The sequence below is a fragment of the Oncorhynchus mykiss genome, chromosome 1 (assembly GCF_057628025.1).
Source record: "Oncorhynchus mykiss isolate SJ-2025 chromosome 1, ASM5762802v1, whole genome shotgun sequence".
NCBI lineage: Eukaryota > Metazoa > Chordata > Actinopteri > Salmoniformes > Salmonidae > Oncorhynchus > Oncorhynchus mykiss.
The window spans coordinates 62,907,176-62,932,825 of record NC_143022.1 but is presented as its reverse complement, the minus strand read 5'-3'; the positions used below and the strand labels follow the sequence as shown (position 1 = coordinate 62,932,825).

Genomic DNA, 25,650 nt, shown 5'->3' with positions numbered 1-25,650 from the left:
ACAATCACTCCATCAGTAGTCAGACTGTCCGCAATAGGCTGAGAGAGGCTGGACTGAGGGCTTGTAGGCCTGTTGTAAGGCAGATCCTCACCAGACATCACCGGCAACAATGTCGCCCATGGGCACAAACCCACCGTCGCTGGACCAGAAAGGACTGGCAAAAAGTGCTCTTCGCTAACGAGTCGCTGTTTTGTCTCACCAGGGGTGATCGTCGGATTCGCGATTATTGTCGAAGGAATGAGCGTTACACCGAGGCCTGTACTCTGGAGCAGGATCAATTTGGAGGTGGGGGGTTTGTCATGCTCTGGGGCAGTGGGTCACAACATCATCGGACTGAGCTTGTCATTGCAGGCGATCTCAACGCTGTGCGTTACAGGGAAGACATCCTCCTCCCTTCCTGCAGGCTCCTCTTGACATGACCCTCCAGCATGACAATGCCACCAGCCATACTGCTCGTTCTGTGCGTAATTTCCTGCAAGACAGGAATGTCAGTGTTCTGCCATGGCCAGCGAAGAGCCCAGATCTCAATCCCATTGAGCACAACTGAGACCTGTTGGATTGGAGGGTGAGGGCTAGGGCCATCCCCCCCAGAAATGTCCGGGAACTTGCAGGTGCCTTGGTGGAAGAGTGGGGTAACATTTCACAGCAAGAACTGGCAAATCTGGTGCAGTCCATGAGGAGATGCACAGCAGTACTTAATGCTGCTGGTGGCCACACCAGATACTGACTGTTACTTTAGATTTTGACCACCTTTGTTCAGGGACACATTATTCAATTTCTGTTAGTCACATGTCTGTGGAACTTGTTCAGTTGTCTCAGTTGTTGAATCTTGTTATTTTCATACAAATATTTACACACGTTAAGTTTGCTGAAAACACATGCAGTTGACAGTGAGAGGACGTTTCTTTTTTTTTTACTGAGTTTAGAACATGAGAGAAAAAGCCTACTGGTTTCAATAGCATATGGAAGTCTTTATAAAAAATAATTGCCTCCAAGCTTCAATGGTCAGATTTTTTACTTTGAACCAAGGTAAGACATGCCTCATAATACGAAGTAAAACGTTCAGGTTTCAAACCATTTTCAAAATGCATATTTCCTCCAGGTTATTGCAAAGTGCTGTGTGACACGCTGAAGCCTTATATGCACTTGAAAGGTGACCGGGAAGCGCGCTACAATTACCAGTTGAGAAATACAAATAGTATAAAACACACAATTGCATTTAGATTTGTAATGGAATGACTGGGCTTATAAAAGCACAAACTTCAGTCCAGTAGCATTGAATGAGATTTTGAGAAGCTGTCCGACAGATTTTCCGCTCATAGGCTCTGTATCTGTATTTTTCCAGCTCCAGTTTTATTTATCAGCTAAAACATTTTATATTATAATTTTTTTTTTTTATCTGTAAAAATCCGGCCAATGGAAACACTGGTGTAGGTGTCTGAGATCCAACCAGATATTAGCTAGCCACCCTAATGAAGACCTGCTCCTCTAGTCAATGGAGAAACGAGTGATTACACTAATGAACAGTGTGCGCACAGGTGCTGCAGCACCGCCAGCACTATTCACGGGGAGCCAGTAGAGAAAAGGGCTGAGGGAGGGCGGGTGGTGTTGTAATTAATTAGGAGAAGCCCCGACTAAAAGACACACGCATATACAATTGAAGTCAGAAGGTAACATACACCTTAGCCAAATACATTTAAAAACTCGGTTTTTCACAATTCCTGACATTTAATCCTAGTAAAATGTCCCCGTCTTAGGTCAGTTAGGATCACCACTTTATTTTAAGAATGGGAAATGTCAGAATAATAGTAAAGATAATTATTTCAGCTTGTATTTCTTTCATCACATTCCCAGTGGGTCAGAAGTTTACATACACTCAATTAGTATTTGGTAGCATTGCCTTTAAATTGTTTAACTTGGGTCAAACATTTAGGGTAGCCTTCCACAAGCTTCCCACAATAAGCTGGGTGAATTTTGGCCCATTCCTCCCGACAGAGCTGGTGTAACTGAGTCAGGTTTGTAGGCCTCCTTGCTCGCACATGCTTTTTCAGTTCTGCCCACAAATTTTCTATAGGTTTGAGGTCAGGGCTTTGTGATGACCACTCCAATACCTTAACTTTGTTGTCCTTAAGACATTATGCCACAACTTTGGAAGTATGCTTTTATGGCGGTTTTGGAGCAGTGGCTTCTTCCTTGCTGAGCGGCCTTTCAGGTTATGTTGATATAGGACTCATTTTACTGTGGATATAGACACTTTTGTACCCGTTTCCTCCAGCATCTTAACAAGGTCCTTTGCGGTTGTTCTGGGATTAATTTGCACTTTTCGCACCAAAGTACATTCATATCTAGGAGACAGAACGCGTCTCCTTCCTGAGCGGTATGAGTGGTTGCTGAATGGTCCCATGGTGTTTATACATGCGTACTATTGTTTGTACAGATGAACGTGGTACCTTCAGGCGTTTGGAAATTTCTCCCAAGGATGAACCAGACTTGCGGAGGTCTACAATTTGTTTTTTCTGAAGTCTTGGCAGATTTTTTTTTGATTTTCCCATGATGTCAAGCAAAGAGGCACTGGGTTTGAAGGTAGGCCTTGAAATACATCCACAGGTACACCTCCAATTGACTCAAATTAGCCTATCAGAAGCTTCTAAAGCCATGACATAATTTTCTGAAATTTTCCAAGCTGTATAAAGGCACAGTCAACTTAGTGTAAGTAAACTTCTGACCACCTGGAATTGTGATACGGTGAATTATAAGTGAAATAATCTGTAAACAATTGTTGGAAAAATTACTTGTGTCATGCACAAAGTAGATGTCCTAACCAACTTGCCAAAACTATAGTTTGTTAACAAGAAAACATGGAGTGGTTGAAAAACAAATTTTAATGACTCCAACCTAAGTGTATGTAAACATCCGACTTCAACTGTATAAAACCTCTGGTAAACCCCAAGATGTACCCACTAAAACTAGCAACGGTCGTCAAAATTGAGAAGGTAAAAAACACATTCTGATAAATGTAACAGCTACATAATTAAGTAAGACAACTCAATTTGTAAAAACCCATCAAATATGGACTTTTATTGCACGTAGACAATTGTATAATGAGAAAAATAAATTAAAATCTCAACATTTTGTTGGGAATTCAGGTATTTAATTGAATGTCAAATATAAAAATGTTATTTGTAACCACACATGCCAACGTTATTAATCCATATATTGCGCTTTGTTGTCATTATCATCTAAACAAACATCAACAATTTTCTAAATCGGCAAAGGGGAACACTTACTGGAAAGAGACCGTTTTCTATTCTCTCATCTCTGTAGTTGCCCATCAACTTTGAAAAACACGTGGGTCAAAACCCATGTTGTTCTACGTCTACAATATCTGATGGTACCGCCATCCTTTTTCCCCCCCGATAGTGGAAAGTCCAGCAGAAAAGGTGGTTTAGCACAGGTATGAATATTGTCAGTTTTTATTTTGAAAGCAATCGGTCAACTGACAGTCAGTTGTCCAATGTATTATCCACTTCTCAAACACAGCCAAATAATGGTTAAGAATGGTGTATTCTCAGGTGGCGTGGCTTGAGCCTTGCTATTAAAATGGCGCACAGGAACACGGAGCCGACTACGGGTTCAGTTACGGCGGGCGGACAGCGCCGATCTAGACGCGGCACGCCCGGTACAACTCATTAATGGACACATTCTACATACCTGTGGTTCGTTGAGGTTTGCTTGGCATTGTGCAGGAACAGGTCTGCAGTGTGATACTGCCTTGTTCTTTATGCTAGTATTCTTATTTCCCAGTTCCTCAAGAACGTAGAACAGTAAACTGTAAAAATAATTGCAAAAAGACTACAGCCTCTTCTGGTATCCACTACATGAGTGACAGAAAGAGACACGCACCTGTTCATTCTTGTCAGGTAAAGAGAGGTTGGCCTTCACGTCAGCCTTCATCCGTCTGAGCAGGTAAGGGTTAATGGTATCCCTCAGAACACACGCACACTTATACGCTGTCTGGACCTAGAAAAACACAAAAAGACAACGATTCAAGACACGCGCACAATTTTACACAGTCTGGACCTATAACAACCAAGACGCACAACAAACAGTTACAACAAATGACAGCAAAGACACCAACACAATGGTTCAACAGCCCCTTGGGTAAACATGCATGACACACACACGCGCCTTCTGAAGGGTCAGATGAACAAACACTTGACCACGACACCTATAATGGAACATTTGTCCTGGGGCATGTTTGTCGTTTAGCCCCCCCACCTCCCTCTATCCACTCCTCCCCTCTCAGCAGATTGGGCCATTAAACATTGATCAGAGTGCTTATGGTGGTCTCTTGAGGGGGAACTCTCTCCCTTTCATCAGCTGCCTATAGTGTGTGATCCAGTAAACGGCTTCAGCCCAGGGTCACGATTTAACCCTTTAAACCGTTTGTTGACCATTCATTCATCAGTCATCCACCTCACTTGGGGGGGGAGGGGGGTGAGATCAGAGGGACAGCCAGCAGGGGGCAAAAAGTGTTATAGCTGCAGGGCACTATATAACACAGAGCTAGAGAGGAGAGGGAGGAAGAAAGGGAGAGAGAGAGAGAGAGGACTATGGAAAGAAAGAGCGAGGGAGAGCGAGTTGAGGGTGGGGATACGGAAGATGGACACAGATGGGGGTGAGAGAGAAAGAGAGGAGCGAGAAAGGGGTAGAGCTATAGAGAGAAAGAGTGCTTTGCCCGCTCATCATTTAATAACTTCAATAATTAGTAAAGGTTTTTTATTATCGACAGCGGAAACACGGATGGCCATCTAAAAGCAGCTAAATAATTAAATCCAGTCAATGTGTGTGTGTTACCTCTAGAGCCAGTTAAATAATTAAATCCAGTCGGTGAGTTATTAATGACTGGACACTAATGACTGAGGATCATCGTTTAGCAGCTCACCGCCTCTTTCTCTGTCCATCCCTTCTCACGCGCCCCCCCCCCCCCCCACCCCTCTCTTTCCCTCTATCCATCCCCTACCTCTCTTCCATCCCCTCCATGTGAATCAAATCCTGATGTCAAATCCTGAGAAATGACCCGAAAATGACGAGAGCGTCTTTGATGCCAAATTGTGTGTCCGTGTGTTACCTGTACAGGTGAAGCGTTGCTGTAGCCCCCCATGGTGATCGGTACAGAGAACTGTTCCATAAAAATAGGCAGCGTGCCCAGTTTGCCAGGGAAGACAAAGTCAAATAGACTCCACAGCTCCTTCAGATTGTTCTGCATAGGACTGCCAGATAGAATGAACCTATGAGGAGTACGGAACTAGAGACGGAGAAAGGGAGTGAAAGAGCGAGAGAGGTAGGGAGAGGTAGAGAGAGAGAGGGGGGTGTGTGAGAGAGAAAAAGAGGGTGAGATAGAGAGCAAGCGGGTAAAAGGGAAGAAAAAATCTTGATTAGCAGCTTGGATGGAACAAAACACTATACCACATACTTATACTGTAGCTATCCAGGACCAGGGTTGCTGACCAACAGTTTATTGAGCTGTGTGAGGGTACCTGTTTGCAGGCGGTGGTAACTCCAGCGTGAGGGTTGCGGATCTTGTGTCCCTCGTCCAGTATAACGTAGTGCCAGCCGTCGTATCTCTGCAGGGTCTCCTGCATGATCCTCACGGCTGAATACGACGTTATCAAGACACCATGACATGCTGCCATCTCTGATATCAACTTCTCCTAGAGCGAGAAAAATCAGCCCCCGCATCACTCTCAAGCGCCCAAATGACTCTCCGCCACACGGAGTGCCCACGCACTTTCAACATTTAGATAATAAACCATTTCACCTTTCCATTGAGTTAACGATGGTGGATTGGTTGATTTCCAGTTAAGTACAGAAAAGTATCATCCAACCAATCAGGTATCTCCCTGCACCCTCATATGCCATGTCTTGAAATATGCAGACATATTAAAAGTAAATTTACAATGTAATACTTCTGACATTCACTAACTTTCGGACTTTATAGCATTCCCAGAAGGCATGGATTATTGAGTTATTGTTAGTTGTACTGTAGAATGAGAATATTGTCACGTGTAAATTTGAGTTTATTAAGCATACATTTTCATTAACTGTAATTGTGTTATGTTCCAACATTCCCCTCTTGTGCCAATGTCAGTTATTTTTAAGTCTTGGTTCCAGTAGTATTTTTTCCTAGGAGATCGTCAGTAGTACAGGCACTCTATAAGGTTTGGTATATCTTACCCATCACATGAATATCCTATTCTGACTCAAATAGGGATCCCACAAGACTGGAAACGGGGATACCTAGTCAGTTGTCCAACAATGTATTCAACTGAAATGTGTCTTCCGCATTTAACCCAACCCCTCTGAATCTGAGAGGTGCGGGGGTGGTGCTTTAAATCGACATCCACGTTTTTGCCTTCAATGTTGAAAAGATATCTACATTGGTCAGTCCAAAAGTGCTTTTTAATTCTGTCATGGAAATACATTTATTTCCTATTATCAAGTCATTAAAAGGTTCCTATGCCTTTAGTTTTCCATGTAGACCAATTTATCTGTGAATTCTGAAAAGCTATACAAGGATTGTTCCATGGGGGTGTTTTTAGGGAGTGATATTGGTGCTTGTAGAACACGTTTCAGTTTCTTCCATATTGTTATAGTGTTCTTAACTATGAAGTTGTTAATGTGCTTAGCTTTATCCTTTGAAAATAAACACGTAAAACGATTCTGGGGATGAGCATCCTCTATATGTACCCAGTGTTCCTCTTTAGTGCACTTAAATAAACTCAGCAAAAATGGCCTTAGCCCTCACCCTCCAATCCAACAGGTCCCAGATGTGCTCCATGGGATCCGGGCTCTTCGCTGGCCATGGCAGAACACTGACATTCCTGTCTTGCAGGAAATCACGCCTAGAACGAGCAGTATGGCTGGTGGCATTGTCATGCTGGAGGGTTATGTCAGGATGAACCTGCAGGAAGGGTACCACATGAGGGAGGAGGATGTCTTCCCTGTAACGCACAGCGTTGAGATCGCCTGCAATGACAACAAGCTGGATGATGCTGTGACACACCGACCCAGATTATGATGGACCATCCACCTCCAAATCGATCTAGCTCCAGAGTACAGGCCTCGGTGTAAAGCGCATTCCTTCGACGATAAACGCGAATCCGACCATCACCCCTGGTGAGACAAAACCGCGACTCGTCAGTGAAGAGCATTTTTTGCCAGTCCAGTCTGGTCCAGCGACGTTGTTGCCTGATGTCTGGTGAGGACCTGCATTACAACAGGCCTACAATCCCTCAGTCCAGCCTCTCTCAGCCTATTGCGGACAGTCTGAGCACTGATGGAGTGATTGAGCGTTCCTGGTGTAACTCGGGCAGTTGTTGTTGCCATCCTGTACCTGTCCCGCAGGTGTGATGTTTGGGTGTACCGACCCTGTGCAGGTGTTGTTACATGTGGTCTGCCACTGCGAGAACAATCAGCTGTCCTCCCTGTCTCCCTGTAGCGCTGTCTTAGGTGTCTCACAGTACAGACATGGCAATTTATTGCCCTAGCCACATCTGCAGTACTCATGCCTCCTTGCAGCGTGCCTAAGGCACGTTCACGCAGATGAGCAGGGACCCTGGGCATCTTTCCTTTGGTGTTTTTCAGTCAGTAGAAAGGCCTTTTTAGTGTCCTAAGTTTTCATAACTGTGACCTTAATTGTCTACCGTCTGTAAGCTGTTAGTGTCTTAACGACAGTTCCACAGGTGCTTGTTCATTAATTGTTTATGGTTCATTGAACCATTGAAGCATGGGAAACAGTGTTTAAACCCTTTACAATGAAGATCTGTGAAGTTACCAATTATCTTTGAAAGACAGGGTCCTAAAAAAGGGACGTTTCTTTTGTTTTATTGAGTGTACATGTCGCAAGCAAAAGCCCTGGGTGGTGTGTTAATACAATTCCAAGTCTGGAACCACCCTCAGACTTACGTGCTGGCCAAACCAGACGCGCCCGTCTGCATGCGCACGTTGACTTTGTTCAGCCACATCAGAAGCGATTAGGACACGCAGATTGTTTTGATATTTCAAACTCTGAACCAATTATAATAATTTGTGGACAGGTCAAATTTGCATTAAACATTTATGACATTCTAGCTTGCTGTTGATAGCTAATTTGTGCTGGGATATAAACATTGGGTTATTTTACCTGAAATACACAAGGTACTCTACTCCGATAATTAATTCAGATAAAACCTTAACCGAATTTGTTTCTTATCATTGCTCCTCCATCCTACAGGCTTATTTTTCTTCGTTGGACTTAATTTGGCAGTTGGCAACCAACTTTACAGCATTACTACAACCGACTGGAGTGTGGACATCAGTTCATCTTTCAATCACCCACGTGGTCTCCTAAAAACCAATGAGGAGATTTGAGAGGCTGGACTTGAGTGTCACAAATAGAACCACCTATTTTCGCTCGCTGTCTCGCGGGAGCAGTGTGGGTGCAATGATTGAATAACATGTATGTGTCCATTTATTTTGCGACGCGAGCAGTGTGGTCAGCATGTTAGGAAGATATAAAACGCTACTTAATTCGGTGACTTTTATTTGCCCTTTAAAAATAATGTTTTCGGTGGGGTAAATTGGTATTACAGAGAATAAAAATAAAAATGTATGTATTGTGTAGAACAGATATGCTTGTCTTTCAGGAAGAAGAGGGAATTGTGTCAGCTCTACTCATTACATTTCTATCATGTCACCTTCACTGAACTCCAGTCCTCACACCGCCAGCTGATGGTGACGCATTACTTCTCAGTACCATAGAGACTGGTTAATTAAAGGTGCATGTGGAGTTTGTAGCTCTTCACTATTAAAGAAGGGGGAGGCATGAGGAGCCAACTCTGCATAAACCGTTCTTTGGTGCCCCCCCAAAGGAAACCCCTTTTTTTTTTTAAATACTAAAAAAATAAATAAAAAACTTGCGCCCCCAGAGGGGTTGGGTTAAATGTGGAAGACACATTTCAGTTGAATGCATTCAGTTGTACAACTGACTACAGCAGGTATCCCCCCCCAGCCCAGACTGCATCACCCATTAATCACTGTGTCACACCCACACAACTTGCTGGGTGCGATCTACAGTGTAAAGTAATTAATATCTACCAGTGTACCACTAATTAATTTACATCTCCCTCAGAGCGGAATCCTCCACAAAATGCTGACAGGAGAAAAGATACAGCACAAGAAAAACACCTGAATACACACCCCCTACCTTTGTTTGGGTGAAGGATCCCGTGTCGTGTAGGACAGCCACTCTGAATGGGGGCCACCAGGTGTGAAACTCACTGACCCACTGGTGCATGACTGTCGCTGGACACACTATCACTGTAGGACCTAGTCCTTGGTACCTGGAACACACACACACACACACACACACACACACACACACACACACACACACACACACAGGATCAGGTAAAGTTCAGGGTTTGTGTTTCAGTCAGGCTGCTGGCATGTTATGGTTCATTCACATGGTGTTTATACCGACATAAATAGCCAAATTAGGGCTGTGACAGACTTGGAAAATGAGGTTACGGTAGTTGGCCATAACCGTTCCGGTTCGTACACTTGTTACATGGACATGCAGCTTAATAAAACCCATTTGAAACAAGCAATTAACACTTCCCTATTATCATGGCATTTTATTCTTATTATTCAGGTTATTACAAATACGGAAATGCCAGGATGGAGGATCTGTTGCATATTGACACAACATTAAACGGAGTCAAAAGAAAGATATACAGTTGAAGTCGGAAGTTTACATACACCTTAGCCAAATACATTTAAACTCAGATTCACAATTCCTGACATTTAATCCAAGTAATAATTCCCTGTTTTAGGTCAGTTAGGATCACCATTTATTTTAAGAATGTGAAAGGTCAGAATAATAGTAGAGAGAATGATTTATTTCAGATTTCATTTCTTTCATCACATTCCCAGTGGTTCAGAAGTTTACATACACTCAATTAGTATTTGGTAGCATTGCCTTTAAATTGATTAACTTGGGTCAAACATTTCAGGTAGCCATCCACAAGCTTCCCACAATAAGTTGGGTGAATTTTGGCCCATTCCTCCTGACAGACCTGGTGTAACTGAGTCAGGTTTGTAGGCCTCCTTGCTCACACACGCTTTTTCAGTTCTGTCCACAAATTTTCTATAGGTTTGAGGTCAGGGCTTTGTGATGGCCACTCCAATACATTGACTTTGTTGTCCTTAAGCCATTGCATTGTGCCACAACTTTGGAAGAATGCTTGGGGTCATTGTCCATTTGGAAGATCCATTTGCGACCAAGCTTTAACTTTCCGACTGATATCTTGAGATGTTGCTTCAATATATCCACATAATTTTCCTGCCTCATGATGCCATCTATTTTGTGAAGTGCATCAGTCCCTCCTGCTCCAAAGCACTCCCACAACATGATGCTGCCATCCCCGTGCTTCACGGTTGGGATGGTGTTCTTCAGCTTGCAAGCGTCCCCATTTTTCCTCCAAACTTAACGATGGTCATTATGGCCAAAACGTTCCATTTTTGTTTTATCAGACCAGAGGACATTTCTCCAAAAAGTATGATCTTTGTCCCCATGTGCAGTTGCAAACCGTAGTCTGGCTTTTTTTTATGGTGTTTATATTTGCGTGCTATTGTTTGTACAGATGAACGTGGTACCTTCAGGCGTTTGGAAATTGCTCCCAAGGATGAACCAGGCTTGTGGAGGTCTTGGCTGATTTCTTTTGATTTTCCCATGACGTCAAGCAAAGAGGCACTGAGTTTGAAGGAAGGCCTTTAAATACATCTACAGGTTCACCTCCAATTGACTCAAATTATGTCCATTAGCCTATCAGAGCTTCTAAAGCCATGACATTTTCTGGAATTTTCAAAGCTGTTTAAAGGCACAGTCAACTTAGTGTATGTAAACTTCAGACCCACTGGAAATAATGAAATAATCTGTCTGTAAACAATTGCTGGAAAAATGTCTTGTGTCATGCACAAAGTAGATGTCCCAACCGACTTGCCAAAACTATAGCTTGTTAACAAGAAATTTGTGGAGTGGTTGAAAAACAAGTTTTAATGACTCCAACCTAAGTCAACTGTATACTACTGGTCAAAAGTTTTGAAACACCTACTCATTCAAGGGTTTTCCTTTATTTTCTACATTGTAGAATATTAGTGAAGACACCAAAACTATCAAATAACACATTCAATAATGTAGTAACCCCCCCCCCCCCCAATCAAAATGCATTTTATATTTGAGATTCTTCAAATAGCCATCCTTTGCCTTGACAGCTTTGCACACTCTTGGCATTCTCTCAACCAGCTTCAGCTGGAATGCTTTTCCAAGAGTCTTGAAGGAGTTCTCACATATGCTGAGCACTTGTTGGCTGCTTTTACGTCACTCTGCGGTCCAACTCATCTCAATTTGGTTGATGTCGGGGGATTGCGGAGGCCAGGTCATCTGATGCAGCACTCCATCACTCTCCTTCTTGGTCAAATAGCCCTTACACAGCCTGGAGGTGTGTTGGGTCATTGTCCTGTTGAAAAACAAATGATAGTCCCACTAAGCCCAAACCAGATGGGATGGCGTATCACTGCAGAATGCTGTGGTAAACATGCTGGTTAAGTGTGCCTTGATTTCTAAATAATTCACAGACAGTGTCACCAGCAAAGCACCCCCCCACACCATAACACCACCTCCTCCAAGCTTCATGGTGGGAAAAACTCAAATGCAGATCATCCGTTCACTCACACCGCGTCTCAAAAAGACAGGGCGATTGGAACCAAAACTCTCCAATTTGCACTCCAGACCAAAGGCCAAATTTCTACCGGTCTAATGCCCATTGCTTGTGTTTCTTGGCCCAAGCAAATCTCTTCTTCTTCTTGGTGTCCTTTAGTAGTGGTTTCTTTGCACCATGAAGGACTGATTCATAGTCTCCTCTGAACTGTTGATGTTGAGCTGTGTCTGTTACTTGAACTCTGACTGGTAACTCATAAACTTATCCTCTGCAGCAGAGGTAACTCTGGGTCTTCCATTCCTGTGGCGGTCGTCATGAGAGCCAGTTTCATCACAGAGCTACACATGGTTTTTGCGTCTTATAGTAATGGTGGACTGTATTTTCTCTTTGCTTATTTGAGCTGTTCTTGGCATTTTACCAAATAGGGCTATCTCCCGTACCTTGTCACAACACAACTGACTGGCTCAAACACATTTTAATTTATTTAATCTTTATTTAACTTGGCATGTCAGTTAAGAACAAATTCTTATTGACAATGACGGCCTAGGAACAGTGGGTTAAATGCCTTGTTCAGGGGCAGAACGACACATTTTTACCTCGTCAGCTCGGGGATTCGATCTAGTAACCTTTCGGTTACTGTCCCAATGCTCTAACCACTATGCTGCCTGCCACCCACATTGTGGAAAGAAATTACACAAATTAACTTAAAAGGCACACCTGTTAATTGAAATGCATTCCAGGTGACTACCTCATGAAGATGGTTAAGAGAATGCCAAGAGTGTGCAAAGCTGTCATGAGTAAAAAAATAAAATAAAAACTTGAATGAGTAGGTGTTCCAAAACTTTTGACCCGGTAGTGTGTCTCTACCGGTACTGTATGCCTATCAGTTGACTTTCCTGTAATAAAAAATAAAAAAACAACACAGATCCTATTTTGACGCACAAAACCATTCAAATGAAATCCGATGGGTTTTCTACTTTTCCCAAAATATTCACATAATGTCACAAACCCTGCCATCGAAATCCATTCGATGGCAGTGGCATAGAAATATGTCCTTCAAAGAGAGGACGCAGTAATGAGACAAAGTAGCCTAAGCTACTGAAAAAGCCAAGATTAAATCATGACAGGAGCGTTTGATTCTTAAAGAAACACCCCCCCCCCCCCCCCCATAAAAGCACCTGTCAATCAATGCCACATGTGTTGATGCCACAAGCTATAGTATGAAGATGTAATTGACAACGATTAAAATAGAAAGAAATACATGCAACATGCCCATTGCCTATTTATCAGCGATGCCGATTATCGAGGGGGAGAGTGTTGGAAAGATTTTTCAAATACTGTGAGGAATATACATTAAGCAAAAATATAAAACCCAACATTCTACTATTTAAACTTTTTTTTTTACTGAATTACAGTTCATAGGCAAATCAGTCAATTGAAATAAAAATAATTAGGCCCTAATCTAAGGATTTTACATGATTGGGAATATAGATATGCATATGTTGGTCATAGGGAAGTGGGTCAGAAAACCAGTCAGTATCTGCAGCACGACACATCTCCTTTGCATAGAGTTGATCAGGCTGTTGATTGTGGTCTGTGGAATGTTGTCACACTCTTATTTAATGGCTGTGCGAAGTTGCTGGATATTGGTGGGACCTAGAACACGCTGTCGTACACATCAATCCAGAGCATCCCAAACATGCTCAACTGGTGACATGCCTGGCGAGTATGCAGGCCATGGAAGAACTGGGACATTTTCAGCTTCCAGTAATTGTGTACAGATCCTTGCAACATGGGGCCGTGCATGAACATGCTAAAACATGAGGTGATGGCAGCAGATGAATGGTCTGCCATCTGCCCTGTACAGTTGAAACCGGGATTCATTTGTGAAGAGCACACTTCTCCAGCATGCCAGTGGCCATCGAAAGTGAGAATTTGCCAATTGAATTCAGTTACGAAGTCGAACTGCAGTCAGGTCAAAATGACGAGCACGCAGATGAGCTTCTCTGAGATGGTTTTTGACAGTTTGGGCAAAAATGATTTGGCTATGCAAACACACAGTTTCATCAGGGTGGCTGGTCTCAGATGATCGATCCGGTTAAGAAGCCGGATGTGGAGGTCCTGGGCTGGCATGGTTATACTTGGTCTGCGGTTGTGAGGCCGGTTGGACGTACTGCCAAATTCTCTAAAACAACGGAGGCGGCTTATGGTAGAGAAATTAACATTAAATGATCTGGCAACAGCTCTAGTGGACATCTGTGGCATTATGTTGAGTAACAAAACTGCATATTTTAGAGTGGCCTTTTATTGTCTCCAGAACAGGGTGCACCTGTGTAATGATTATACTGTTGAATCAGCTTCTTGATATGCCACACCTGTCAGGTGGATGGATTATCTTGGCAAAAGAGAAATGCTCACTAACAGGGATAAACAAATTTGTGCCCCAGATTTGATTGAAATAAGCTTTTTGTGCATATGAAACATTTCTGGGATCTTTTATTTCAGCTCATGAAACACGGGACTAACACTTTGCATGTCACGTTTATATTTTCGTTCAGTGTGAATGGATGTAAAAAATAATAATACAATTAAAAATGACTTTGTTGACTTACTGTGTGACGGGAAGAAAAAAAATGACAGAAGCCCAGCTTATTAGTGGTGGTGAGTTAAGACAATCAGAAATCAGACATTCCCAAATGGGCACTTTCCTACATTTGCCGTCCAGGTACTTGTGTGTGCGTTCAGGCCGCACACTGCGTAAAAATTACCAGGAAAGAGAAACAAGACACACGCTCATTGCTTACATGGAGCATGTCAATTATGCTATGTAATAAACCAAAATGTGTTTTCCATAAATGTAGCAAACAACATTTCCACTCCGAGAATGAGAACTATAAATGAATGACAGGGTTTATCAATAAATTGTCTGTTTTACAAATGGTAGGCTACCACATGGGCATTCATAAAAGTGCTTTGCGGGCCAACACTGTATAGTCTAGACTACTATTCTACTTAAGAGGGGCGGCAATTTTATTTTACTCGCATAGGGCGGTATATTGGCCAGGACCGGGCAGATATGAGGATTGGCACATTGTCCATTTGACATAACATTACCGCATTATAGGCCTCAGAGCCAGAACAACCTTGTCGACTGCTTTAAAAAATATATATGTATTTATTTATTTACTAGCAAGCAATGAAAACGTGCATTGTATTAAAGAAAGTCGACAAATCAAAACACTTTTTATTGAAGTGTCATAGCCTATAGTGTTCTAAAGCTGCTTGAGCATCAAAAGGACAGTTAAAAAGAGGAGGATGTAGAACGTTTAATGGATAGACTAAGTTAGCAAAACAATTGATTATAGTCATTAGTAAACACCCCCACTATTAGGCAAAGTTTAGCTACACGACAATAGAGCTTTCTAATAATTTTTTTTATTTTAAATTTTACCCCCTTTTTCGTGGTATCCAATTGGAAGAGACGAAGGTTGAAAGTCATGTGTCCTCCGATACACAACCCAACCAAGCCGCACTGCTTCTTAACACAGCGCGCATCCAACCTGGAAGCCAGCCGCACCAATGTGTCGGAGAAAACACTGGCAACCTTGGTTAGCGTGCACTGTGCCCGGCCCGCCACAGGAGTCGCTGGTGCGCGATGAGACATGGATATCCCTACCGGCCAAACTCTCCCTAACCCGGACGACGCTATGCCAATTGTGCGTCGCCCCACGGACCTCCCGGTCGCGGCCGGTTACAACAGAGCCTGGGCACGAACCCAGAGTCTCTGGTGGCACAGCTGGCGCTGCAGTACAGTGCCCTTAACAACAGAGTAAATACGATTTTTTTTTTTTATCCGAAAAATGATGTAGGCCTATTTTGACGGTTATGGATAAAGAACGTTATAACGTTGAAACGGTTTTACACGGTTATTAAATTATCGTCACAGCCCTAACTGCCATGAACCTCTGCTTGGTGGAAACCATTGATAGAGGCATAATTGAGTTTGCAAACAATCAATTTGTGGACGTTGACAGCAGACAGAGTATTGACCATCAGAGAGGTTCAATCCCTCTGGAGTGTGTGTATGGAACCAGTGGGCCCCGCCTTCAACATGCTTTAATGTGGTTCACGTTTAATTGGCCCCCTCTGCCCCTGTGACCACGTCCACTAAGAAACACACACACACACACACACACACACACACACGTGTCATGTCCACGTTTCCTTTGGTGTCTGCAGTAGAGAATGAGAGGAGTCTAATAATTGAAACATGTTTAATAATTCAGACTAAAACTCTCCAGCACAAATCACCCTAATGAAATATTCATTACTACACAGACTCCCAGTCTGAACACACCATAACGGCTAGAGTTTGTGTGTGTTCGTGCGAGCGTCAGACCTGGGTCCAAATCATAGACTTAGTTAGACGACAAATCTTTGTAACTGTTCCATTATGGCATCTGTGGGGATGAGCAGCACAATTGAGGCCATCTCCATTATAAAGTAGTTCATTTTCTTCTTCTACTACTACTACTGAATTGGTAAACAAACTGAAAGGGTGCATACTGCCACCTGGAGTCTGTTGTTTGAACAGGTATAAAGCCATGGTTGGCGATTTAAACCACCTGCGGTAATGTAATGTTTGCTCACAAGTATAATTCTTTGGCTGATCCCTGCTGATGAGCTGGATGGAATTGTGTGATCCTTCATTAACCCATAGGAAGTTCTACCCAGAAGACTACTTTAAAAAGTCCTCAATGGCAATGTCCATGCAAAAATTTGTTATTTCCAAGGAGTGACCTCCATCTATCTCTAGGATCCAAATACTTGATCTATGCCTGATTGAGCTTGCCTGTTGCAATGGAACTAATATAAAAGCTCAAATAATGCAGACCCCACCCACCTGGCCCTCTCGGCAGGCTAGAGCAAATGCTTAAAGTACTTGAAAGACTTCAAATAATAATTTAACCCAGGTCAGGTGTACGTGTGTGCATGCCCGTGTACCTGTAGTTGGACCCTCGTGTGCGTAGTTTGCTGTAGCTGAGGCCAGCCAGGAATGCGATGACTTGGATGGTTTTACCCAGACCCATCTCATCCCCCAGGATTCCCCCTGCCTGCTGGCAGTGTAGCTCCCACAGCCACCTCACACCTGTCTGCTGGTACCTGGAACACACGCACACACAGAAAGAGACAAAAGACACACATACGTGCACACACAGCTGTTAATATACACACACACACACACACAAACATCCCCGTCTGTCAAAAATCCACCCCCGCCCAAACACAAAGAGCACAGTGTGTGTGGTGGTAAATTAATCGTTAGGTCATTGTCAGTAACGATTCCAGATAAAGAGACCGGAAGTGTAGAGACTGATCAGCTGTGAGCCACTTTGCTCACTTTCTACTTGAGTACTTTTTTACTCAACTCAGACTCAAGTTACTCAACTGAATACAGTCCAAAACAATCTGCCTGCTTTGAGTTCAATACGCTTCACTTATACTTACAATGATGTTCTGTGGTGATGATAAAACCAAATCTAAAACTGAATGTGTTTTTTTTTTTTTTATAAACTGGTCCACACACACAACTTATTATAGACATACTTTATGTATATAATCATTTACACTATCAGAGTTCATATTCAACAGGTATCAACATAAACATTAGTCATAAACATTACAAAATACAGTGACAATTGGGAAAAGCTGTTACTTTGTTTGTTACTTACTTGAAGAGTTTATTCCAGAGGAATCCAGGCACTTTGAATCCTTCATCAAACTCAGCATCACTCTGGTCACTCTCCTCCTCTCCTCTCTCTCTCTTCTCCTCCCTCTCTCTCAGCCGCAGCCGCCTCCACCGCCTGTAAAAAGAGAAAACAGTCATCACTACTGTCATCCTCTCCCTTTCCTCTTCCTCCTCCTACAGGGGAGCAGGTGCTACTGTCACATAAGTCACTATAGCCCCGCCACCCCCCTCTACACACTCTTGTATTGACTCAGCAAAATCTCCCCAAGGCCCAACAGTCCCATCTGGATCTCTCCCCCTACAACACTTAGGCCCACAACACAAAGTGTCTCAGAGTAGGACTGCCGATCGAGGATCAGGTCCCACCTCTAATTTCATTACACTGATCGTAGATCAGCACACCTACTAAGAGACGCTTTATGAATATGGGCCCAGACCCTTATGTGCATCTGAGCAGCAGAGATGTCCCATGCTGAAACAAGACCACTAAACATTTGCGGCCCGAACCTTGCTCTTTAAAACCCAAAGGGATGTGTGAGTAATTGGTGTAATCACTATCAGTTAGCATAGGGAATTCTTAAGCCGTTTTAAGGAGGGCAATCTAAGGCAGTTGAATTTTTATATATATATATTTACATGGTCTTTTCTGACATTCTTGAACAGATAGAGAGAAAAGGTGATAGTGAGGAAAGCTAGAGCCTGTGTCAAAGTGCAGTAGGCCGGATTCAAACGCATAGACGTGTGCCGGAGGCTACGGGATTACCACTAGACCAGCCAGGACACGTGTATTTTTAATAGACTAGCTGCATAGAGCGAGAGGGCAGTTAGTGGCAGAGTCGTCACACAGCAAATGAAGATTGATACAGACAATTAGTGGAGTGGGTTCCCTAGGAAAGGTGTGAGAGGGAGAGGACCGGAATCCATCTTCATTTGGTCCTGGTACTGTCACTAAGGCTGGGAGACTGCTGCTCTTTGCTGGCCTGCTGAGACCAGCCACACTAATTAAGTCAAGGCATCGGCTCAGTTTATTACGCTTTTCTCTCTACACACTTCCCTTCCTCTCTCTCCTTTCCTTCTTTCTCTCCCCCTGTCCCTCTCTTGTCCTTTCTCACTCCCTTCCCGTCCCTCTCGCTCTTCTTAACCGCTCTCTCAGCCTCCTGAGTCATTCCACCTCAAAAAGCACAAGAAAGAGGATTTCGAAACCCACCAATTTAGATTGTACTGAAATCGTTTCTGTAGTTAGAAACGGATAAGATAAGCATTCCTGAAGCATTATTTTGTTGAAATATAATTTGATCTGAGAAATTAAGCTATTTGATTGCACCCAAATTGTCAATTTAAATTGATAGGATTCATATAGTCAATGAATCTGATTTGGACCATAATTCTTCCTAACAATGAGTAAGACATGGGGAATCTAATAAAAAATTGTCAAGAGCCACCTACGAACCACCCACAGCCCATGCCAATCCCACTCCATCAACCAGTATACCATCAGCTTTGACACGCTGCTGCTTGGAGTATTGCTTCTTCATATTTTATAACATATTCTCTGTGAATTTGGTGCTGTTCCCCTGTTTAGAGAAATTAGCCAATGAAGCCGCTTGCATCAGTGTGTTCCACTCGGTTTAAACAAAATTGTGGAAGGAGCTGTGTTTTTAGCAGCCTCCTCTCATTTGTGGTATTGTGTAAGACATGATTTTACAAATTAAATTACTGAGAATGTATGAATTCAATCTATTGTATAAACTGCCTTAATTTTGCTGGACCCCAGGAAGCTGCCTTGGCAGCAGCTAATGGGGATCCATAATAAATACAAATAGTTAGTCATTTTGAATATCGTCTAGGTCTATATGACCAGGACTATTTTCTAATTAAGAGAATATTACACCTTTAACCGGTCTTCTCTTGAGATTAAAGTCTTATTTATTTAAGATATGAAATGCCACAATGTTTGTTCAAATTATGGATTTTATTAAAACAGAATAATGAAGTAAACAGCCCACATTATCTTGAAAAATAAATTCAAGGTAAAATTTTAAAATAAAAGGGCTATACATACACATCTTAAAAAAGGTCCAATGCAGCTGTTTTTATCTCAATATGAAATCATTTCATGGGTAACAATTAAGTACCTTACTGTGATTGTTCTCAATTAAAATGGAAAAAAATGTGCTTCTTACTGGACTCCCAAGTGGCGCAGCGTTCTAACGCACTGTATCTCAGTGCTAGAGGCGTCACTACAGACCCTGGTTCGATATCAGGCTGTATCACAACCGGCTGTGATGGGGAGTCCCATAGGGCGGCACACAATTGGCCCAGCGTCGTCCGGGCAAGGGTTTGGCCGGGATAGGCCGTCATTGTAAATAAGAATTTGTTCTTCGCTGACTTGCGAAGAACATTTTTTTTTTTATCTTAGCAAAGAGCAATTTCTCAAGCAAGAATTTCGCTAGGACTGTCGGGGAGTAGTCTGAGTGGGGAGGGGAAACTGAAATCTAGCTGTCATTGGCAGAGAGGTTTAGAATTATTTCTTATTGGTCTATTAACTCATTTACTGGGCAGGCCAAAACTCCATCCCACCAAAACATGCTGAAAATTCAGGCAGTCTTTTCAAACAGCGCTTACACTAAAAGGGCTATCATAATTTTCACAATACTATTCCACCTTCATAGTGACGAAATGTATATCAAACACAGGCAAATCACGTTTGACTGCATCTTTAAGGTAAAATTATTTTAAAATTATCATTAAGTAGGGCCCTATAAAATGAGTTATATTTTTTGCCTAATTCCAATTTCGATTTTTGGGTGTAGAAACCTTTTAATTGAAGTGTGCACCTAACAAGAAACCTTTTTTTAGATGTGTTTTTGTAGAGCACATGTGATGGTAGAGTTTTCAAACCAAATACCCACTGGATTAACGAAAATAATCATTAAATTGTGCCAGAATAATGTTTTCATTAGCATCAACACTAAAAGCTACACAAAGTTGTTGAGACACACACACTCTCGTTGCCTCTTCAAAAAGTTGCAGGAAATACGGATGCATTCTGTTCAAGTCTTATGATAAACTTGGGATAATTCATTTAATGCATTTAGTTGATTCCCTACTAAGGTTAGGGCTGAGTGATATGGCCAAAATATTATATCACCGTATTTTTTAAATATATTTTTTTACAGTATGACGTATTTTATGTTTTTTTTATTTTTTATAATAAAAGTTCTAAATGTGCTTTATGAGTAGTGCGTGACTCTAGGGTGGCAACACATACATTCTAAGTGATTTCAATGGGTCTTTCTCCATTCTGATTGTTTTATAGCGTTCAATTCAACTTCAACCCACAAAAAGTCATAATTTTCATCAATTCCTGCATTTGAGATAATTTCCACACTGCCACATAGGGCTGCACGATATGGGCAAGTAATCTGGGCCTTATTTTTAACCAAATGTTGCAATTTGTCTTGCAATTTAGAGCAAAACACTTGGGTTAACTGTTGGAATCATGGGAATAGAATGTCTATTCTAATTATATAGTTAGAATATAATAGTGGGCACTTTTAATAGTGTTGTTTGAAATTACAATGAATGAAAATGCCAGGGAGGAGTTATTGTGACAGGTTAGGATAGCTGTTTCTTAGGGAACCCTATAATCTTTGGCTACATTGAATGTTCTCTCTTAGCAACTTCATGTAGGTAAAATATTCTTTCTTTGTGTTTACCTCTTTAATTTAGAAGACACTGTTGCACAAACATGCTGATTTAGGTCTACATCAGGCAGTATAGCTAAGTACGCTTGCTCTTACTCAGTACATGTATTAGCTAACTAGAGATTAGCATTAGCGGCTAACAAGATTTAGGAACAACTTGCTAAGAAAAGACAAACTAGCTCTTTGCAGATGTAAGAAACAAGCTAACAGTGTAATTATAGAATGCTAGTAGATTTATATTAAGAAGCAAAGTGACAACTGCATCGTTGTCATCAACAGTGTTGCATATGCTGCACTGACCACGCAGACTGAACGCAAGTGTCTCGTGTAGTGATGGGTCTTTTGAGAACGAGTCGGCTCTAAGAGCCGGCTTGTATATCAGAAGAGCCGAATCTACTTATAAAAAAAATAAAGATATGAATAATCAAAAGATTTAAATGAATAGAAATAACTAATTCAAAGAACGAAAAAATAAAATAAAATAAATAAATAATAATAATAATAATAATAATAATAATAATATAGGCCTAAATGCTCAAGCGCACACATAGCTGACAAGAGAGAACAGTAACTTATTAGTTCAGGTTCATGTTTTGTCCACTGATACTACATTATCATCTACTGCTCATATACATATATAAAACAGGGTTAAATAATGATGTAGTAATAACTGCTTACTGTACCTCTCTCCACTGATCTCCACAGTGACCTGCTCAAAGGGTTCCAGGACTCTGCACACCTCCTCCACCACCTCCCAATCCTTTTGGGTCAGAGCATCAACAGGTGCATTGACAATGGCCAGGGTATAGATGATGGCATCCTTTGACTCAAGAAACCTCTTCAACATATACCATGTTGAATTCCACCTTGTAGTGCAGTCTTGTTTAGGCCTCAGCTCAGGCATCCCCATCTGGCATTTTTCAGCACCTAATGTGCTCCTGTGGAAGCATTCCACAGCTGCTTTCACTTTGTCCACAGTAGGCTTCATCACCTTCAGAGAATTTCTTACAATCAGGCTGATTGGTTATGTTAGCTGCATTGTCGCTAACACAACAGACCACTTTTCCATCTACTTGCCGTTCTCTGGCCACTCTCAACAGTTCCTCTGCCAAGTTCTCTGAGGTGTGTCTGTCGCTGAACTCAAAGCAGTCCAGAAGACAGCTAGACATCGAAAAACCTTCAATGAAGTGACATGTAACCGACATGTAAGAAGTGGTTACCCTTGATGTCCAGCAGTCAGTGGTAAGGCAAACTGCAGTAGATATTTGGACTCTTTCCCGCACTGAAGCCTGTGTGCTCTCATACAGTTGTGGAATAAGTGATTTTGAAAGGGTTTCCTGCTTGGAATTGTGTACATTGGACTATTGCTATAATTTCTAAAACCTCTGTCCTCCACAATCAAAAATGGCTGCTAATCGGTGTCAATCATTTTAGCCAGTGCAATATCAATTTGGCCTTGTTTTGCCTCAGACATAGACTTTGGTATAAACTGGTCCATAGAAGACTGCGTTGCTGTGGGTCGCGGAGTAGGCCTGCTTGACTGAGTGGAAACGCTGGCTCCACCACTATCACTAGCAGGCCCGCTAGTTTCTCGACGCTCCACTACAGCTAGCTTCACAGTTGGGTGCACAGGTCGCATCTGCCGGTGTAGGTTGTACGTAGAACCGGCTTTATATGAGATCTTGTTTTGGCAAATTCTACACTGTGCTCTAACATTGTCTACATTAATGAAATGCACCCAAATGCTACTTTGCTTCCAACTCATTTTCCAGCTGTTTTCACAGCTGTCCTTCCTCTCCTCAGCTGCTAAGTGTGTGACTGTGAGTGAGTTGGCTCGGCCCTCCCTCACGCATCTCTGGTTCATTGGTTGACACTGCGTGTCTGATTGACAGGAACAACAGGTGAGGCTGTTAGTCTGAGCAGACAGTCAGAACAAGACAGTCCCTTACACAGACCCTTACACAAGAGTATAATTTTTTAGGTGCTGAAAAATGCCAGATGGGGATGCCTGAGCTGAGGCCTAAACAAGACTGCACTACAAGGTGGAATTCAACATGGTATATGTTGAAGAGGTATATGCCATCATCTATACCCTGGCCATTGCCAATGCACCTGTTGATGCTCTGACCCAAAAGGATTGGGAGGTGGTGGAGGAGGTGTGCAGAGTCCTGGAACCCTTTGAGCAGGTCACTGTGGAGATCAGTGGAGAGAGGTACAGTAAGCAGTTATTACTACATCATTATTTAACCCTGTTTTATATATGTATATGAGCAGTAGATGATAATGTAGTATCAGTGGACAAAACATGAACCTGAACTAATAAGTTACTGTTCTCTCTTGTCAACTATGTGACAGCCTAAAAAATTATACTCCTGTGTAAGGGTCTGCAGCGAATCACAACCAGGGCAACAGGAAGAAGAGGGATCAGATGGAGCAGAAGCACCAGCAGTAGTGCCACAAACGTCTGCTGTTTGGATGCTGTTTGACGAGAGAGCAACTGGGGATGCAGCATGAAGGAATCCCTCAGCAGATGCCATAATGGAGGTACGATACTATTTGGAGGAGCCACTCCTCCAAAGATCCGCAGATCCTCTGAGTTGGTGGAAGAACAAGGCCTCTGTCTACCCAATGCTTACTAAAATCATGACAGGGTGACTGCATAGTGGCCACATCCGTTCCCTCAGAGGGTCTTCTCGAAAACGGGACAAATAATTACCGAGAGAAGAAACTGAATCAGCCCCTCGAAAGTGAGGCAGCTTGCATTTCTGAATGCCAATCTCTCAGAAGCAAAATATGGCCAGCATAGCTGTGTGCTGCTGGTTATAACATGGCAATAAAGAAGAGAGAAAAGAGGGACCAGTTTAATGTTTAAAGTGGGATGCTGCAGTTTTGCACCTTATTTATTTCTCTCTGATATGGTGCAATATTCTATTATTATGCTGTTCAGATTGTATTAGTTTTGAATGGTTAGATTTATATGCACTTTGTTTATATAAAGTATAATTTTTTTACTGTAAATGCAAATGTTTAATAGCATTATTTTTAACAACGAACCAATGCATTTTTAAATAAATTGTGGTTAAGGTAGAGTTTGATTTCATTTAATAATATCATTAGAATTGTTTTAAAATCATTGCAAACTGTTTGACTTTAAAAAAAAAAAAAGTTTTGTATTTTTTCAAGAGCCGTTTGGGAGCCAAAAGAGCCGGCACTTTTTGGTGAGCTGAGCCAGCTCACTGAACAGAGCTGGAATGCCCATCACTAGTCTCGTGGTTGAGGAACATCAAATGCGCTCCTTGAGTGACAGGGGGCGTGGCTAGGTCTGAGTGGAAAGCGGCATAGAGATGACCCAAGTAGCGAAGTAAACTGTAAAAAAAAATGACGTTACACACTGCCTATCACATTTAACAAACCAAAAATTCAAATACCGGTATAGGAGGTAAAGTAAAAAACACAAACCTGTCCGTGCATCAATACCGGTATACCGCCCAGCAGTAACTAAGGTAAAAAAAAAAAATAAAAAAAAAAGACGTTTTTGTTTTATTCCTTTTTAATACCTGGATTCTGTGAGGGCCCTAATTATCATGGACCAGTATGAGTCTCTCCACTACTTATTGCTGCAGTGATGATTCACTGTCGTCATCGAATATTTTCATAATTTATCTGCAGATAATTGCAAAAAGGTAGTCCTACCAGCAGCCTATGCAAATTAGGGAGCCAAATGAGCGGCCCTCTCACCGGCTCTCTCTAAATAGCCTAGTTAATATTAAGTGGAAAAGGTAGCCGGTTGAAAACGAGTAAGTAACCGGTTGATTAGCCGCAGCCGGCACGAATGGAAAACAGTGTTTTCATTATTTACCAGAAATTAGTGTGAAAGTACAAAGTTTCTCCCACTAGATGCTGCTGTTCCTGATACTTTTACCCATTTTGCTGGTCTCCTGTGTGTATTAAATGGATATAACATTTTCTTAGCAACTTTAAGTAAAAAATATATATATATATTTTGCTGATGGTGAAAATAAATTGTGCTGTCATCCTCACAATTCAACCCAGTCCTCTATGAAAGCAATTCAGTTTGTCCTTCTCTTTAAAAAAAAAGGTATGGATTAGTTAGACCAACAGCAGTTCTAATGGTTTCAATGTTATGTTATCTAATGGTCTTCAAAGAGTTAAAGTCCCAAACACTGTATACACTGTATAGTTTTCTGCAAGGGTAATTGTATTTGGCTGGGTGTAAAGGTAAATGTCACTAAATCACACTACATATAGAGATGTTTTCTAATAATTGTATTGAAAAACATACAACTGCCATGCAATGGTTTATAATTGTATTATTTTATTAGGACTCACAACATTTTAGAGACACTAGCCCATTTCTCCATCAAAGGTTTGGGCTTGTAGAAAAAGCCTTCATATGAACTGCCATTTGGAC

The 25,650-nt window shown here is 42.0% G+C and overlaps 1 protein-coding gene across 3 annotated transcripts in view; it reads right to left on the bottom strand.

Annotated features, from left to right (window-relative positions):
* ercc6 (ERCC excision repair 6, chromatin remodeling factor) overlaps positions 1-25,650 on the bottom strand; it is a 53,115-nt gene that overhangs the window by 11,786 nt on the left and 15,679 nt on the right. For all 3 annotated transcript variants that reach the window (XM_021606358.3, XM_036981155.2, XM_021606349.3), the window contains exons 9-14: positions 17,495-17,626; positions 16,767-16,925; positions 9,248-9,383; positions 5,541-5,714; positions 5,132-5,308; positions 3,904-4,020 (exon numbers count right to left, since the gene is read on the bottom strand). In XM_021606358.3, the coding sequence (XP_021462033.3) occupies positions 3,904-4,020; positions 5,132-5,308; positions 5,541-5,714; positions 9,248-9,383; positions 16,767-16,925; positions 17,495-17,626 (895 nt within the window). The remainder of the gene's footprint in view (positions 1-3,903; positions 4,021-5,131; positions 5,309-5,540; positions 5,715-9,247; positions 9,384-16,766; positions 16,926-17,494; positions 17,627-25,650) is intronic.